Below are 17,963 nucleotides of genomic sequence, written 5' to 3' on the forward strand. Positions count from 1 at the left end.
CTAGAACTGTGACACTGATTGTAAAAGAGACAGGGGGAATGCTCTCCGATAGTTAAAAGTGAAACTGTGCAATCTCTCCATTTTGTCACCATTTCCTTCCTCCTTTCTTTCCTTCCTTCCTCCCTCTCTTCCTTCTTAGAACTACTTACTGAATGCCTGCTGTGTTCCAGGCTCTGGGCTAAGTGTGACCAAATACAACATGACAGAGATTTTTCTCTTTTTTCCTGTTGGTTCATGCAGTGAACTGAATGTTTGTGCCTCCCCCAACTCAGATATTGAACCCTAACCCCCAGTATGATGGCATTTGGGAGTGGAGCCTCTGGGAGGTGATTGGGTCATAAGGGTCAAGACCTCAGGAAAAGAGTTAGTACCCTTATAAAAGAGACCCCAGAGAGACCCCTTGCCCCTGCCACTGTGTGAGGACACAGCCAAAAGAAAGCTGTCTATGGACCAGAGAGCAGATCTCACCAGACACTGAATCTGTGGTCACCCTGACCTTGAACTTCCCAGCCTCCAGAACTAAGAAGTTTCTGTTGTTTTTAAGCCACCTAGGCTGTGGAATTCTATTACAGAAGCTCAAATGAACTGAGAAAGATTACTGTGAACTTGATATATTCTTTATAGTGTCTTAGATGTAGTTTTAAAATCGGCTAAGATTTAGATTTCCAACAAGACATTGAGAAGCAGGTGCTCCTTTGCAATTTACAGCTAAAAGGACCATGTGCTCCTGACTCTCTGTCACCATCTAGAGGCAACTTATACATATTGCAGGGCTAGTTCCTGGAAAATTGAGTGTAGAAAATCATCCCAGAAGTTATAGTTTTGCAGTGTTTGTGTATCGACCTTCTAGAAGAAATTAGACCCAGTCATCTGCAGATGAATGGAATGGGAAGTTTTGCTCACACAGGTGTATGTGAGAAATGGGTCTTCGTTTCCATACCAAACCATGGAGGTCTGGGATCGACTGGGTGCAAAGGTTTCCAAGAGTGGGGGGAAGAGCTGCAAAAATCACTGGGCGACGGGACACTTAGATTAGGTTCAAGAGGAGGCTGCCAGTCCCCCAGCAGTGGGCACTCAACAAACAATTGTCCAGTTGAATGAGAGGCCATGAGGCTCGAGGTTGATGCAAATGCCAAAGCATAGGATTGGGATCCACACTATGCATCCAGGTTCTCACTAGGGGCGATTTTCCTTCAGGGGAACACCTGGTAATGTCACATTTTGTCACAATTGTGGGAGTGCTACTAGCATGTAGAGGGTAGAGGCCAGAGATGCCTCTCTCCACGCTACAATGCACAGGACAGCCCCCACCCCAGAGGATTATCCAGCCCCAGTGACAATAGTGCTGAGGGTGAGAAATACCAGTCTGGCACAGAGCACAAGTGCAGAAGTGCTCTCGGAGACTCAGGCCCTGACCATGGTGAGTAATGTCTGTTACTGACCTCAAGAGAGGGAGACCAAAGGGGTGTGGATGGCTTTATGCAAAGGTGTCTCTCTGGAGAGACATGGTTATTTTCAGGCAAGTGTGGACAAACTGTGCACCCCTCCAGCTTCCTGTAGAGTTCATTAGATGATATGACTCAAAATGCTGTCCAATCCCACTGTCCTTTTTTTATCCAGTCTTTTGCTTGGTGCCATGACTTCCAGCACCATTGTTTTGTTTTGTTTGGTTTTGTTTATAGTAGATTTATAATGTTGTGGTAGTTTCTGGTTTACATCATAGTTATTCAGATATACATATATATATTCTTTTTCATTATAGGCTATTACAAGATATTGAATATAGTTCTCTGTGCTACACAGTAGGACCTCATTGTTTGAACACAGTTTTTACCACATTTCCTTGATGTCCAGTTTTCTTTAGTATCCAGTTCTTGCATGAAATCACATAAAGCACTCAAGTCACCTGTGTTAGAATCACCTGTAGCTGCTTGCTACAAATGCATACTTGGGCCCAATACCAAATCTAGTGAATCAGAATTTCCATGGCTTGTGGCCCAGGAATCTGCATTTTCAGCCAGCTTCGTGGGTGATTTGACTTACATTGAAGTCTGACATAGGATGGATGGAGTAACTGAACTCCAGGGCATCATCTGTTCTTACTTTTAAAACCCACTTGTAAAGGGCTCAGAGAAACATTCACTTAATCCTTGGGATATCCTTTTGCTACACTGTGTTTATTCCTCTTTTACAGATTATAAAATGGAGGCCACAAGAGCTTAAACAGTTTATATCGTGAAACCCAAGAGATTTGTTTAACCTTGATTTTCTCACCATGAAGCCTTTCTGGAGAGTTGTCCCATAGGCAGAAGCTGTGCCACCTTCTCTGCTTCCCCAGCCCCAGGCTGACATCTTCACTGCTGCGTCTGATGAAACAGACTATGCACGTTGAACTGTCACTTGTTCTAAACTGTGACGGGCACCTCATCTTCACCACCTCAGTGCCCTTAGAAGCCGGGTATACATCCACCTTTGCTGTCTCCACTCTGGTCCAAAGCACTGTCATTTCTCACCTTGATTCTATTTTTTTTAACACACACACACACACACACACACACACTCACTCACTCACTCACTCACTCACTCATACCTTAAATCCAAGTTTCCTACGTGCTTTACCCCAGCCTAGCAGGTCCTGTTGACCTGGCCATCTGCTGTTTCTGTTTCTCCTTCTGGCCTGGAAGTCTTCATCCTTGTAAGCACGTTTCCTACTTCAAGACCTTCAGTTACGCTGAGCTCTCTCCCCTGACGTGCAAGATCTCACTCCTTTCTTTATAAAACGGACCCACCCTCTTTGATCTTATTTGGAATATCAGCTCCTAAGAGACATCTTACAGTTACACTCATTCCCCCACCCCCACGGCTGCCCAACTAAATTAGATTCTGTTATTCTTTGCAATTCAGAAGCCCACTGTTTTCCTATACCGAATTAGTGATCTTTTTTGGTTCTATTATTATTGAGTTATCCCTTGAGGGTCTTTTCCATTAGCCTGTAAAGGGAGTAGATTTTGTTCCTCACTGCAAACCGCAGGGATCAAAAGATCAAGTAAACGCGTTGAGTAAATGAAGACACACAGCAAATGGGATGCGCCCTCACGGTGATGGTGGTGACTGTTTCTTACGGCTGGTTTCTGTTAGGGGGGTGGGGCCTGGGGCTAGGATTCAATCTTAAGGAGTTGGAAACATGGTCGCTCGAAGAGGCGAGGCCACCGCCAGGCAGCCCGGGTTTTCACACGCTGCAGGCAGTGACGGGGCTCATACTTCCAGCCCTCCAGGCAGCCTGACGTTTGCAAGCTGCCGGCATTATTCTTTGGGTGGCGAGGCTACATTGCGTCCCGCTGAGCCCTGTTTCCATAGCCTAGCAAGGGGTTAATCATTCCCACCTGGGACAGGATAGGGCCCGAGGTGAGCGAGAGCAAGCGGGGCGGGAAGGGGGGAGGCTGGTACCTGGCACTTTGGAGGTGATGAGAACGCTAAATACCTGAGCTGTCTCGCCAGCAGCCTTGTAAAAGAGAAGTCTGCACAGGCAGCGAAAGAAGTCGCACCGCTCACCTGAGCGCCCCCACTCCCTGCGCGGTCCCCAACCCTCTCCTCGCTCTGCCCTTCCCTCCGTGCGCTTCAGTTACGTTTTCCTAGCCTGGCCCAGGGCGCTCCCCTCCCTCCCTCGGCGGTCGGTCCCTCCCTCCCCCTGACTCTCACCCAGCCTCCCCTCCCCCTACGCCCCCTCCCTCGGAGCGGGAGCGGGGAATCCCACGCCCTTGCACCAGCCCGGGGGCTCAGACGGGCCCGGGAGCCGCCGGTCGCCAATCACCGTGCGGTGGAGAGGCGGGCGCTCGGCTCGGGCGCGCTGGGGGAGCCAGCTGGCGCGGCTCGCCCCGGGAACCTCAGACGCTCACCCCGACCCAGACAGACGCACGGACGGACGCGGAGGCGGGCGGGTGCGGACAGTCCCCTGGCCGTCTGCGCTCGGAGGCGCGCGCCAGCCCCGACCCGGGGCTCCCGGGTCCCGCCCCCGGGAGCTGCAGGCGGCGTTGCGCGGACCGGCGCCGGCGGGAGGGGAGGGCGCGGGGCCGGCCGGAGCTGGGGAGGCCCGGCGCGTCTGGCCCGCGAGGTGAGAGGCGGCGGCTCCTACCTGGCGCCGCACCTGGAGCGCTGCGCTCCGGGGGCGGCGGGGAGAATGCGCGCCGCCCGCAGCCACCGCGCCCGCACCTGACCATGGAGTGCGCCCTCCTGCTCGCGTGCGCCCTCCCCGCTGCCCGCTCGGGCCCGCCGTGGGGGCCGGCGGGACGGGGGCGCGTAGCCAAGGCAGGTGCCCGTCGAGGGGCGCGCCAACGGCGGGGTGGCCGGGGACGCCGGCCTCACCGCGCCCCCTCACTTGCGGGGTCACCTTTTCTCTTGCAGGCGCTCCAGCTGTGCTGTCTCTGCTGTGCGTCGGTCGCCGCAGCCTTAGCCAGTGACAGCGGCGGCGGCGGCGGCGGCGGCGGCGGCAGCAGCGGATTAAACCACGGTTCGTATTCGCCCCCTATCCCAGAAGCGCCTTTCCGGGCACTTTGTCCCTTCCTTTCCCCCGAAGAGAGACAAGTAGAAAAGCTCACCCCCCACCCTCCGCCACATGGCAGGTGTGTGCGCGTTCTGGAAATGGTTCCTGTTTAGAAAGGGGAGATGAGGCAAGGACTCTGAATTTATCAAAAGAATCTGTATCTCAAGCTTCAAGTCACATAAATGAGAAAACAATACTTTCCCTCGTTCACAGACGGCGGGTTAAAAAAAAATTCTTGCTGTGGAGAGAAATTAGAAAGTGAGTGGACACTGACCAGGTGGCTGATACTAAAAGACACCTTCCTCATTTCTTTCCTCTTCCGGAAAAGCCGGCAGGAACGAATTCTTGGTGGGGGAAGAAAGAACATGCCCCTTGCTCCCCCATCTTCCCTTCCCCCAGTCTTCCCTCCCCCCTCACCACTCCTGTCCCTTTTCTCCCTTTCCTCTCTTCTATCCTTCTCTTTACCCTAGTGTCGTGATTCCCAGAGATGGCTTTTAAAGAGGAGAGCAGGTAGCTTGAGGTCTCTGAGGTTGGGAGGGGGGAGGGGGACGGGGGACATGTCTTTTGAGGTTCCCGAGCTGCAAATCTCCAAAACACCTTTAACTTCTGTCATTTATTAACTTCACCCTGGCGCCTGGAAGGGAAATCCTTGTTTCCATTGTTCCCCAGCTAGCGGAGAACAGCTGATCCCGGAGCCAAGGTATCTATAACAGGAGCCTGATGTCCAGCTGGGGCTTTGTAGTTTTTAGCCTTGCAGGGTTATCGCCTTCTCCTGTCTGGTCCTCCTGTTTGGGGACCAGGGATCCTTCTTGGGAGAGTGGGGAATGGCAGAGTCCTGGAGAAAGGCTGTGTCAGGGAGTGGGTGAATGGGGGGACAGGGGAAAGCCAAGAATTCGCTTTTTTCCAACCAGAGAGGCTGGCTGCATTTTCTAGAACAACTCTTCATCGTTTCATCAGGTTGGAGGTCCCCTCCGTTTCAGCTGTCACCTGTAAGGACCTCATCTTTAGGCAGCCCCTGAGCTGATTAATCAGCTCACTCATTACAGACGCTCTGACTGCCCCCATTTTTCCATCAAGGACTGAATGTTCCCCTCAGCCTGCTCATTCTCCCCTTGGAAACAAACTAGCAGCAGGTGTGTGGGTGGGGGGCTTTGCAGGCTACTTCTGCGGAAGGCTGGCTGGATAAGGCTCCTGCAAGTTCTCCCGACTAAGAGCAGGCAGAGTTGCCCATGGTTATGGACAAGGAGGTAAGAGTTCACTTGTTGTAGAGAGTCTGTCTGGAGTGTAGGTGAGGGATGGTTTTCACAGTTCGGTTTTAGCGGGGTGGAGATGGTCTGTTGCTAAGAAAAGGTGTCTCTTCAAGAGCCACCTACCAGGGAAGCAACATAATAGAGATTTTTAAGAGAAGAGAAATCGTGTATAACCTGCCCAATTTGTTAAGGTGAAGAAAAGAGAAAACTTTTTTTTTCAATTATTTATATGCATGAACCATTAGATAGTGTTTCTAGTTAAAGAAGTGAAGGAGAAAATGGGGAGAATCTAAAGACTATTTTAAGAATGAGAATTTCTCAAACAGTAAGTCACAGATAGTTCATACCCAGTAGAACACAGCTGAAAACTATTGTCATAGTGGGATTTTTTTTTTTTCAAACATAGATCCAATTAGACTATCACTCATGGATCTCTGCTAGCTACACGGCTTCTGTTCATTCCTTACAGGTTTTATGTTTGTTTGTTTTTGGTTGTTGGTTGTTGACCTTTTTGGGAGAAAGGAAATTCCTCTTTTCTTTTCCTCCTCCAGTAACCAAGGACCCAAGTGACTCAAATGTGCCTCTTAGTTATTTGGAATCTTTCAAAACACATTCCAGATTAGTTTCCCATTCTGTCCCTAGAAAGTGGAAAGGCAGAGCGTTTTTTAATGCACAGAGGGCATTTTCCAAGTCATTTGGTGGGATGATACTTTTCAGTTTCAATGTTGTGTGATAGAAAACAGTGGCCTGGCCTCGGTTTTTTTTCAAGCAGCGGATCTGTTGTTTAGCGCCTCCTTTCTGGGACAGGCAGCAGGTAGTGCTGCTCTAGGGAGCAGTGGTGAAGGTATTTTTAAACATGTCTTTCCAGGTGTCCCCTGATCTGACACGCCCCCGCCAACATGTCTGAGCAATTTTAAACGTCAGGCTGTATAGGAGATTTCTGACAATTTCGAGGCATTTTTATGTATCCACTCTATTTTATGCTGACAATTAAATGGAATTGTCCCAGTGAAGCTCATTGTAAAATGTTGAGTGATACAAGTGCCGGAGTTTTATTATCACATATAATTAATTCTGGAAATATAGAACTGCAGTTACTTGTTAATTATCTGAAACTGCATCTCAAATTACTCAGCACTGTGAGTTATCGTTTGAAATTTAAACTCTGCCCCCATTGCCGAAATGCTCCCAATGTAGTTGAAACACAAAGATATCATCTCTTTGGCAAAAAAAGCATTCCTTTCTTTGCTTTGTGGTTTTGTATTTATTAATATTGTCTCCCCCAAGTCAACTTTATGTGTGGATGGCTCTATGACTAGTATATAAAAAGTCCGTCTCTCTGCAGAGCGTGAGAGTTGTATTGTCCACAGACATTCTTGACATTCATCAAGATTGTGCTTGACTTTGAGTTTCTGCAGGAATTGCTGGGGCAGAGCTAATTGTCAAGCCAGCAAGATTCTCCTTGTCATGAGCTGCTCTGAATTAAATGTAGTCTGAGGGCACGGCAACGGAAACAAAGATCCCTCTAAGCGGTGCATTGCTTTGTCAGCCTGCTGGAAAGGGACCCTTTGGCGTTGTGGGCTCTGGGTGCTGACAGCCAAACCTTTCCCATTGCAGATTACGTCTTTGTCACGCCGGTAGAAGTGGACTCGGGCGGGTCATATATTTCACACGACATTTTGCACAACGGCAGGAAAAAGCGGTCCGCGCAGACTGCCAGCAGCTCCCTGCATTACCGATTTTCAGCATTTGGACAGGAACTACACTTAGAACTTACACCCTCGGCGATTTTGAGCAGTCACTTTATCGTCCAGGTACTTGGAAAGGATGGTGCTTCAGAGCCTCGGGAACCCTCAGTGCCGCGATGTTTCTATCAGGGATTTATCCGAAACGACAGCTCGTCCTCCGTCGCTGTGTCTACGTGTGCCGGCTTGGTAAGCACCCCCGACTCGGAGTCAGCTCCCTCTTTCCTGTGTTTTGTGTAACTTGAGTGAACAGATGCCTGCAATATTGTGTCCTTCCTGTCAACTCCACACGTTGACACTGTCAGCTTTGATATGTATAATATTCTCAATTGAGTTAATCTAATCTGCTCCCAGAAAAGGAAAATATAATAGAACTTTAATTATCATTTAGAATGTTCTTTTGATGTTTAATAGTCTGGGCCTCTTCTTTCTCCATGTTTGAGACAATCCCCAAGGAAATTAAGTTGATGGATGCCATTCGCTTTGGGAAGTCTTGAGAGGCCAGGCTTTATATAAAACAAGCTGCGGGTGTCCACGGTGCTTTGAAACACGCAGACTGTATGTGATACAAGATAGATTTCACAGCCTGTGAAGCCCACCCTTCCCTGTGCAAGGGAGGCTTTTCGTTCTCTCTTAACTAATCTGTTCATGTTGTCTTGCTCACGTAAGACGCCTTACCGAGTGCAGTGTGGCATGTTCAAGGGCTGGCGGGAGTGAGCGTGGTATCCAGGAAGGCAGAACACTTAAAAAGCATTTAGGACAAGTGTCATTTCCTCAGTGTGATCCTCAACTATTGAGCTCCAGGACAAGAATATTGGTGTAAATGATACTTGTCTCAGAATTGAATCATATATGAGGCAATAAATGGTGTTTGGTGGATTTCCTCTGGTGTTGCAATTAGCAAGTGTCTGCAACTGACAGAAGAGTTGATGTGTGTTGAGACACACACTGGTCGTGCTCTGGCATGACCGGGAGAAGGAAAACATGAGAAAGCCCAGTTGAGGATGTAATTAGTAGTGTACATGATGGATTATGTCAGAGCAAGAAGGAGTGGCTTAGGTGCTGGTGATTAAGGACGCCCATGTTCTTGGCTCACTGAAGCTTTATTATTTAACTTTCATTTCCTATTGCGGCTTGAAATTTAGCTTAAATATTTTTATCACCACCAGAATTAGGATATTTTTTGGTATAGTCTATAAAGTATAGAGGATAAGAAAAATAAGACAAAAAAGATTCAAACATTTCCTGTTTCATCTGTTTAAATGAATCATATGGATTATTAATGACCTATATATACTATATAGGTCATAATAACATGCATGTTACTATAATAACATATAATACATAGGTTATAATAACATGGTTATACACACATAGGTGGCCCCCACACATGAATATATCTTGTTTTTGTTGTTGTTTGGTTGGTTTGGTTGGAGGGAAATACACCCTCCAGTATTTCCCTCTCTTCTGTCCATTCTGATATCCTAACATCTTCAGAAGGAACTTAGACACTCTGCCATAGCAGTTTAAACTCCCCCATTCCACAGAAGACAGTGGTTACGAGCAGTCTGCCCACGGTCATTTTCACACTAGCGCTTTACTAGTAGGACCTTGGGCAAGTTATTAACCTCTCTGTGCCTTAGTCTCTTTCTCTCTAAAAAAGGTAATAATAACAAGAGGGTTTACATCACAGGGCTCTGGGGATTAAGTGACTTCTTACATGGGAAATGTGGCAGGAATTCCTGGAAGGAAACACTTGCTCTATGGCTGTTCTAGTTTCAGCAGAACTTCGTCTACCCATGTTTAGCTCTCAGGATTCTGCTCTCTGTGAGTATAAGAAATCTGATCAACTGTCTCATATTAATAGATGTTGGGTTATTTCTTCTAAGGAGAAGATGCACTTTTGAAGAAGGAACAAATGACCACTTAACACACAGAATGAGGCAAGGTAAACATTTCCCTCTCTGTGACAGGTGAAAGAAGGAATTGGCAACCACATCTGCCTGTGTATCAGGCTGATATAAATTGAATTCATGAAACTCAGATTCTGTTCCTACTTTTCAACAAGCCAGCTGCATATCCCTAATTGACTTGACTTCTCTAGGCCTCAGTTTCCTCTCCTGAACCATGGAAAATGATTTCTAAGACCACTACCATCTCTTGGCATCTGACTCTTAATTATCTAATTGATTGACCCCATTAGGGACCACTTAGTATGAGGTCAGGAGAATATCAAGCTTTGCATGACACACCTCCACCCATCCCTGCCAAACAACTGCAAAATACAAATGCATGCATCTATCTTCCATTAAACTGTAAGAAGAGTGAAACAAGAGAATAGAACCACAACTGAGAAGCTGAGACATCACTTTGTTTTTATGTTGGTAATCTCGCATTGAAGTGTAATGTATATACAGACTAGTGCAAAAATGTACAGAAAAATGCAAAAATTGTCAAGTACAGCCTAATGAATTTTTTTAAAGTTCATACTCCTGTAAGATCAAAGATCAACAACCACATAAAACGAGACATAACCAGGGCTCCAGAAGACCCCCCTGACCCCCTTCTAAATCACTGTCCACCAGAAGTAACTGCTGTCCTAATTTCTGACATACTTTAATTTCACCTATTGTGAAATTTTACATAAGTAGGAGAGGGTCGCACAAGACTCCTCTGTATGAATATTCTGTGTTGTTTCTATCTAATGGTTGGTGGACATTCGAATTGTTTTCAGTTTGAGGCTGTTCTGAGCAATACTACTGAACATTCTTGTCTATGCCTTTTGGTTGGCTTAGGGAAACATACCAAAGACTGGAGTGGCTGGGTCATAGGGTATTTATATATTCTGTTTTACTAGATTCTGCCAAGCAGCTTTGCAAAATGGTTGCACTTTGAAACAATTTACACCCCACTGTATGAGAGTTCCAGTTGCTCCATATCCTCACCAGCACTTGCTATTGTTTGTCTTTTCCATTGAAGCCTCTTAGATTGATGACTATGATGTGATGCCTCATTATGGGTCTAGTGTGCATGTTCTGATGGTTAATGAAGTTGAGTATCCTTTCTTATGCTTATTGGCCATTTGTATACCCTCTTTTGTGAGATATATCATATATGGACATATATAGGATACAGGTTTACCCTGTTACCCGAAAGTCTATGCAACGTTTTGTAAGCCAAGATATCCAAAGGAAAGAAATAATTACCTTAGGACACATTTTAGTAATAAATGTACAAAAAAGGTAAATTGACATCAAGTGCAAATGCTCACAGACACAGTTCAAAGCTATGGACTTGATGCGGAGATGCTGAGTGCAGATCCTGGGGAAGGAGCTTGGTGTTGCCCCTCTCCCTGCTTATGGTGAGCACTGCTTCTGTAATGGCTCTGCAAAACCAACAAACCAGTGCTGAAGGCTATTTTTGTTTTGGGTCTTTATTCATAAAAGCAAAACTTCTCTTGGGATTTCTTTTGGCTCATGAAAACAGATACTTAATGTAAAAGCAAAGTGGCATAAAGCAAACTTTCCAAAGTGGGGGATTCCTATCAATGTTTTCAGCCCAAATTGGGGTGTTTTTTCCTTTCCCTGTGAATAGGAAAAATAGATGAGGCAAGGTAAACATTTGATTTTGCCATCTTAGCATCTTTGGTACTATGGCTATGAAACACTAACAATGCATTGACCTGCTTTTGAAACACTATCGAACAGCAGTAGTGAGCAGTGTGAGATTGCTGGAGGCTCCACATGGAGGGATCTCATTACTAGGCACATTGAGGGTTGGGGATGGATGGAAATAATCATGTCAACAGCAAGAATTTCTTATCCTTCTGGTTACCCAGAACCCATTGACACTGCTCACCTTCTTTGGTCAAACAAGGAGCTCACATCTTCTCTAAAGTGAATTAGCAACTACTGTAATTCAGAATAGCAGGTGATCAGGGATTCAGGAGAGGGACAAGTCTGTAACATGCTTGGTGGAGAGACTCATCAAATTTCACAGGCTATACGAGAAAAGGACTCTTCTTCCATGAACACAGAAACTGACAGGAGGTGAATCAGCCCGAGAGATGAATCTTCTTCCACCTGAATTCACCAAGAAGGGGGGTGCTGAGCAACTGGGATCAGAATGACTTAGAGGTGAGAGCAATCTTCTAGTGTGCATCTGTATATATTAAAAAAGTAGTAAGTCACCTTTAGATAAAAAAGTACCAGTAGGAAAACCATTATCTTGACTGCTTGGGAAACCCCAGGAGAGAGTGAGAAAGGGTGGAAGGGTTATAATAGTGAAATCAATCAATCAGTCAGTCCATCTGCTAGAAATCAGTAGCTAGGATTTCTTTGGCAGGGAATTTATAACTCACAAACTATGTTCAAAATTCTCTCTTAAAATGTAACCCTCCACTCCCTGCCCCCCCCCCATAATGATGGGTCTCATTTTACTCAGGAGTTAGGTAGGCAGTTATTTACTTGGAATAATTGAACAGACAGGAGCTGCAAACTTCCATGAGTAAATCCTGCCTACCATTGTGTTTGGGGGCGATGGTTTTTAAAATGTTGAGTGCCTTTAAGCAGAAGCAAGCTCTCTCCAGCCTACTACTGCCCCCTACTCCTGACTGCCTTACACTCTGTGACAGTTATCTGGGTTTGCAGAACTTTGCCCCCAGAATCTCAGGGTTGCAGATTAAACTAATCTCATCACATCACTCTCTGCCATGTACGTTCTTTCTACTGTACCCAGCTTCTTGACGACCACGTTGATGAGACAGTCACTACATCTAGGAAGCCCACGCCATTGTCAGGAGACAATTCATTTTGATGTTGAACTGCAACCTACCTTCTTAAGACTTTGACTTGTACTTCTTAATTTTGTTTTCTGGGATGCTAGAACAAATCTGTGTCTTTCTTCTTACATACATTTCCTTCTACCCAAAAATGTTCCACCTCCGTGCTCCTTTTTTTTTTTTATGAGGACAGTGATTTTCAGAGTGTGATCAGCTGCATTAGAATCACTTTAAATGTTGAAAATTTAAATTTCTTTACCCATAACAGAAGATCAGGGAGGCTGGGCCCAGGAGTGTGTATTTTTAATTCTCCAAGTGATTCTAATGCATAAGAACATTAGCGGACCATCAGATTAAGACACTGAACACACAGGCAGATTGTTTTCATAATTGCTGTTGGTTTGACAGATTGCTCCCTTTTCTGAAAGGTAGTGGAAATGTGGTATTTGGAGAACTGACTGGAAAGACACACTGAATGATTCTGTCATTCCACAGCTATCGATGAGCCTCTGTTACAGCAGGTACTGTTCGTAACACAGTGTAGAAAGCTGTGAGCAAGATGGATTCTGTATGCAGGTTCATGGGACTTTGTTCCCAGGAGGAAATGGAGTGGTGATTTTAGACCTAGAAATTGCTATTCTATTTTGAACTAAGCTGTGATTCAGCAGAGCCCTGGAACAAAGACTTCCTGAGGTACAGTGTTAGATCAGCATATTAAGAACTCAGAAACGTCCTACATTAAAGATGTTTGTTTAACTCTCTTTTAACAAGTTTCCCTAACTTCTTTGGTTGTGGAAACTTTTTTTGAGGAGTTTCTCTTAGTCTGGGAGTGACAAGAAAAGCACCAAAGCAAGGATTCCCCAAAGAGATGCTGCAGTATTAGGTGCTGATTTCTAACACCTCCAATTAGGAGGTGTTCCAGGAATAAAAGGGTTTTATGACTCTAAGTGGCCATATAGTCCCAAAGATTCAGGAAACTTTAGGTTCAAATTTGATTAAGCAAATGTCTTTTCTGTAATACATTTCACACCTTTTAATGTGCTGACATGCATTGTGGCGCTCCAGGATGTGGAATTTTGATACTAGTTTGACTGCTGTCCCATCCCCGCTTTTAAGCCATGCTTCCATCAAATTTGCCCAGGGCTCCACGGTTCACCACTAAAGAGCAATTTTTAGGTCTCCGGTTATTTGCACCTTATTGGTACCTAATAAATCTAATTACCACATCTTCCAGTTGGGGAAATACACCTCTTGCTGAAAAGGCTTCTGACACCCAGCTCCATTCTCGAAGTGAAAATCAAGTGAAGAGGCATGCCAACACTGTCACCGGTTTTGCATTTCCGCCTGGATCTGGGATGTGTTGGTTCTTTACTTCTGGTTAATAACCTCGGTGACGGCCCAGCTGGCGAGACAGATCGCAGTGCTGTTCCTTTGGCATCTTCTGTCTAGTCTCCGATTAGGATCCAGCTTCGGCACCGCATCCGGGACTCAGAGTCAAACAAGTACCACACCGTCCCTCCAGCCTTCATTCCTAATGCAGACCGTCCAGTTCTGCCACTTGGTTTTCCTTTCTTTCTTTTTACTTTGTCCCCAACAATTAAACTGTGAGTGAGGTTTCTCCTCCATGGCTGGCTGCCCTAATGTCCCCATTGTCTCTTTCTTACCAGTGGCCTTTTTGGACTATGATTGCAGGGACCCATTGTGCAGAGAGGCTGGGTCCCTGCAAGGAGCTGTAGAAGCAGGTGGGTTTCAGTAGGCAGTAGGGACCCTTTGATCTCCCTTTTTCAGAGGTATTTTACGACTCCAAAAGCTCAGCTGTTGCGTTGTCTGTTGCTGGTCACTGCTGCCCAGTAGTCTTTGCAAAACTGATTTCCATTCATAAAAGGGCTAAAGGTAAATGACCTTAGTCCAGACAGGCAGAAATCAAGCAGGCTGTGCTGCTCTGTGGGGCCTCATTAACGAGCAGAGGCTTGCTGCATGACACACACACCCCCTTGGAACTTTCTGGTCATTTGAGAAGATCACGTGAAACTACGGATTAGACTGCTTTGTATTTCTCAGTTTTGGGGTACAGGCGGACCCAACATCGGAGATGCTTTCTTAGGTTATGACCTGATTCATCAAGGATAAAAAGCCTTTTTTTCCCCCCTCTTTCCTGTATGCCTTCTTCAGACATGATTTGTGAAGGTAATTATTTGCTCATGACAACACTTCTAGCAAAATGACAGCCAGTCTCTTTTTAAAAGATATCCCCAAGGTTCCTGGTGGAGAGCAGGACTCCCAAGCTGATTAGAAGGGTACTCCCATGGGAGGGTGAAAGGCCCGTTCTTCCTCCTCTCTGCCTCTTAGAGAATGGCCGCTGAACATCGGTCTCTGGACCGATGCACCTCAGTCTTGTCATCTGTGCAGTGGCAGTGGTGACTGTCTCTGAGGGTTGTGACAATCTGTGATGAGCTTCATCCTCAATTCTTCTTTTTGTTTTTGTTTTCTTTTTTACTGAGTTATAATTGGTGAGTAATATTATAATGTTACAGGTGTACAATATAGTGATTCATAATTTTTAAAGTTTATAGTCCATTTATAGTTATTATAAAATCTTGGCTATATTCCTTGGCTGTATACTATATCCTTGTAGCTTGTTTATTTTACACATAGTAGTTTGTACCTCTTCGTCCCCTCCCCCTTCACTCTCCCCACTGGTAACCATTAGTTTGTTCTCCGAATCTGTGAGTCTGCTTCTTTTTTGTTATATTCACTAGTTTGTTGATGTTTTAGATTCCACATGTAAGTGATATCATGCAATATTGGTCTTTCTCTGGCTGACTTATTCCACTTAGCATAATACCCGCCAAGTCCACCCACCTTGTTGCAAATGGCAAAAATTTCATTCTTTTTTAATGACTGAGTAATATTCCATTATATATCTACCACATCTTCTTTATCCAGTCATCTGTTGGACATTTAGGTTGCATCTGTATCTTGGCTATTCTAAATATTGATTTTATGAACATTGGGGTGCATGTGTCTTTATGGATTAGTGTTGTTGGCTTTTTCAGATATTGACCCAGGAGTGGAATTGTTTGATCATATGATAGTTCCTCAATATTTCTTGACTTTGGACTAGGAGAGGGTCTGTGAGAAAAAAAACAAACAAACCAGTAATTGAAGCTCCAGCCCTGGAACCTTTCCAAGCCTGTCAGAAAAGGAAATGAGCCCTTGAATGTCGGCATTTATCCTGGAGAGAATCCTGGGGATTTTGTGGGGGAAGGTGAGCATTGCTTTATCAATTAGGAAGAAACAAAGTGAGGGAAAAAGAATCAAAGAGGAAGCAGCAAAAAATTGGTGAAGACTGGGATCAAGGCACGTGTGGTAAAGCAGGGCAGTGTAGTTGCTTTGAGCTCAGACTCTGAAGCCCTGTGCCTGGCCTTTACTAACTGTGTGACCCAAGTCAAATTATTTACCCTCTCTGAGCTTAATTTCTTCAGTGGCAATAGGAGGATAATGGTAGTCACCCACCCCCGGGAGTTTATGGATGCTTAATTGAAAGAAAAATACTCTATCTACAATGCTTAAAACAGTGCCCCACACATGGTAATAATATTAGTAGCGGTAATGATGTATCAAGTAATACTTGCTATTATTGTAGACGTTCTTCCATAAAGGAATTTACCACCCACAGGGAGGAAACTCTTAGCCTCAATAATAATAAGAGTTTATACTGATGGAGCACATATCAAATTATTAGAACTGGTACTGAGGAGAAGATTCAGCTGAAACGCAGACTGAGGTCTCTATGATACTTAAGCACTAGCCAGCACACTGGTATTGAAGGTCTAAGGCAGCAGTTCTTTTCCCATGCACTTCAAAAAGACCTGGGCCCTTCAGGGGGAGAAAAAACTACCTATGTTTAGGCTCCACCTCTGAAAATTCATCAGTAGGTCCTGGGTAGAGCCTGGGTGGGTGTCCCCCAGAATAAAGGAAAGAAAAGTGTCACACGTGGTTCCAGTGGGTGGTGAGGACTGTGAATCAGTGTCCTAAAGGGGTCCACAGAGAAGGACTAGTGGAACATCCTTTTGGACAATTGTTTTTGCTTATAGGATGCATCACACCTTGGAAGTGTGGTTATTGATACGCTGAGTAGCATTAGCCAGGGCGAATGCCAAGGCAGGCAGGCAGGGATGGCTAGCGTGAATCAAAGTGTACAGATGGTTCTTGTTTCTATGTTACAGGACTTTTCACGGGCAGGTAGAACACCATCTTGAACTAGGTAGAGCATAAGAAAGTGTATGTTTTGGCTGTGGGATAATCTTTCTAATTCCTCCTTCTCTCTCTCTCTTCCCACCTCCCTACCCCTTCTTTCCCTCCCCCTCCCCCTTGTACGAGGATGGCTGGGTTTCAGTAAGGCTGGACCTAAGGTACCCAGTGACGTCATCACTGTCCTCTTTCTCTGTCTGTCGGCTCTTTTTGCTCTTGCTTGTTGTCTGTCTTCATGCAGGACCCCCCGAGTTCCAGAGATGAGTCAGATCTTTCCCTGGGTGCCTGATGTCTCCTCCAACTTTCTCAGCAATAACACCACAGTTGTAACCCACATCGTGCATGAGAAAAAGTGGGTGGAGCTCGGGGTTTTACTTGCTCTCTTGTCTGTCAGTAAGCCTCAGAGGGCCACGCTCAAATCATCTGTGCGTCCAAACAAGACTAAATTATATTTGGTTCATGTGTTGACATGTGAATTAATGCACAGAAGGAAGTCAGGGGTCATGCACTGCACGCTGAGGGCTCCACAGTTCCCTATCAGTTTGAAGCTCTTTGAAACCAGAGTTTATTCTTTTGCGCACGTGTATGTGTATGTGTGTGTGAGTGTGAGTGTGAGTGTGTGAACACAGGTGCACGCACTTAAAACATATATAAGTTGTATTTGTCACTACTTTTCCTGAAGCTTTTTCTCTTTGGTGGAGAAGGATTGCTTAAAAATAGTGCATATCTTAGAGTTCCTTCCTTATCACAATGTAAGCATCTATCTTACTATTTTAACTGCTACATTTTTAATCATTCCCTTCTGATTAATATGTTTGTTTCTAGTTTTTTTGTTTTTTATTTTTTACTTTTTGCTGTTGCTGAAAGGAGCATGCATACAAAGGAGTTTTCTTAATTGCATGCAATTCTGTGTTTTATGAGAGAGACAGAAAGAACTAGTTTGTGAAAAGCTGAGATTCTGAACACATACTGGACATTAGCTACGGCCAGAGATTGACTTGCTGGTACTGTACTAATAGTAGCTACCCCATATCACTGTCACCCTCACCTTCGTTGGTGTAACATGCAAAGTGACTGAGAACTCATTACTTCTTTGGTTTCCACCAGCCTAAGACAGCCACTTAGAAAACCAGTTCCCTCCAGCAGAGCGTGGGTACTGATAAAATTTCATAGTTTCCCACCATCAGCAATAAACAATTTAAGAGAAAATGGTCCTGATTAATTCCTGAAGTCCAAGTATAAACAGGCCTAATGTTAGCAGTGCACTTGAAGGCTCTCATGACCCAAAATATTTGCCTGGGCTTCCTCCACATCTCTGTCCACAAATCCAGGAGTTCCTCCTCAGTCGTATCAAGTTATTCCCATGGAAGCCTGTTCCCACGGCTTTTCTATCC

General features: G+C 45.3%; 1 protein-coding gene across 7 annotated transcripts in view; it reads left to right on the plus strand.

Moving 5' to 3' along the window:
- Nucleotides 1–2,284: 2,284 nt before the first annotated feature.
- The window catches only part of ADAMTS18 (ADAM metallopeptidase with thrombospondin type 1 motif 18), a 138,762-nt gene continuing 123,083 nt past the window's right edge, over nucleotides 2,285–17,963 (plus strand). For 2 of the 7 annotated variants that reach the window (XM_074370381.1, XM_074370380.1), the window contains exons 1-3: nucleotides 2,285–4,305; nucleotides 4,402–4,507; nucleotides 7,408–7,724. In XM_074370381.1, the coding sequence (XP_074226482.1) occupies nucleotides 4,216–4,305; nucleotides 4,402–4,507; nucleotides 7,408–7,724 (513 nt within the window). In that variant the 5' untranslated portion in view covers nucleotides 2,285–4,215. Of the gene's footprint in view, nucleotides 4,306–4,401; nucleotides 4,508–7,407; nucleotides 7,725–11,551; nucleotides 11,672–17,963 lie in introns of those variants that run through there. The other 5 variants (XM_074370379.1, XM_074370383.1, XM_074370382.1 and 2 more) reach the window with 5 other exon arrangements.

Source organism: Camelus bactrianus, chromosome 9 (assembly GCF_048773025.1).
Source record: "Camelus bactrianus isolate YW-2024 breed Bactrian camel chromosome 9, ASM4877302v1, whole genome shotgun sequence".
Lineage (NCBI taxonomy): Eukaryota > Metazoa > Chordata > Mammalia > Artiodactyla > Camelidae > Camelus > Camelus bactrianus.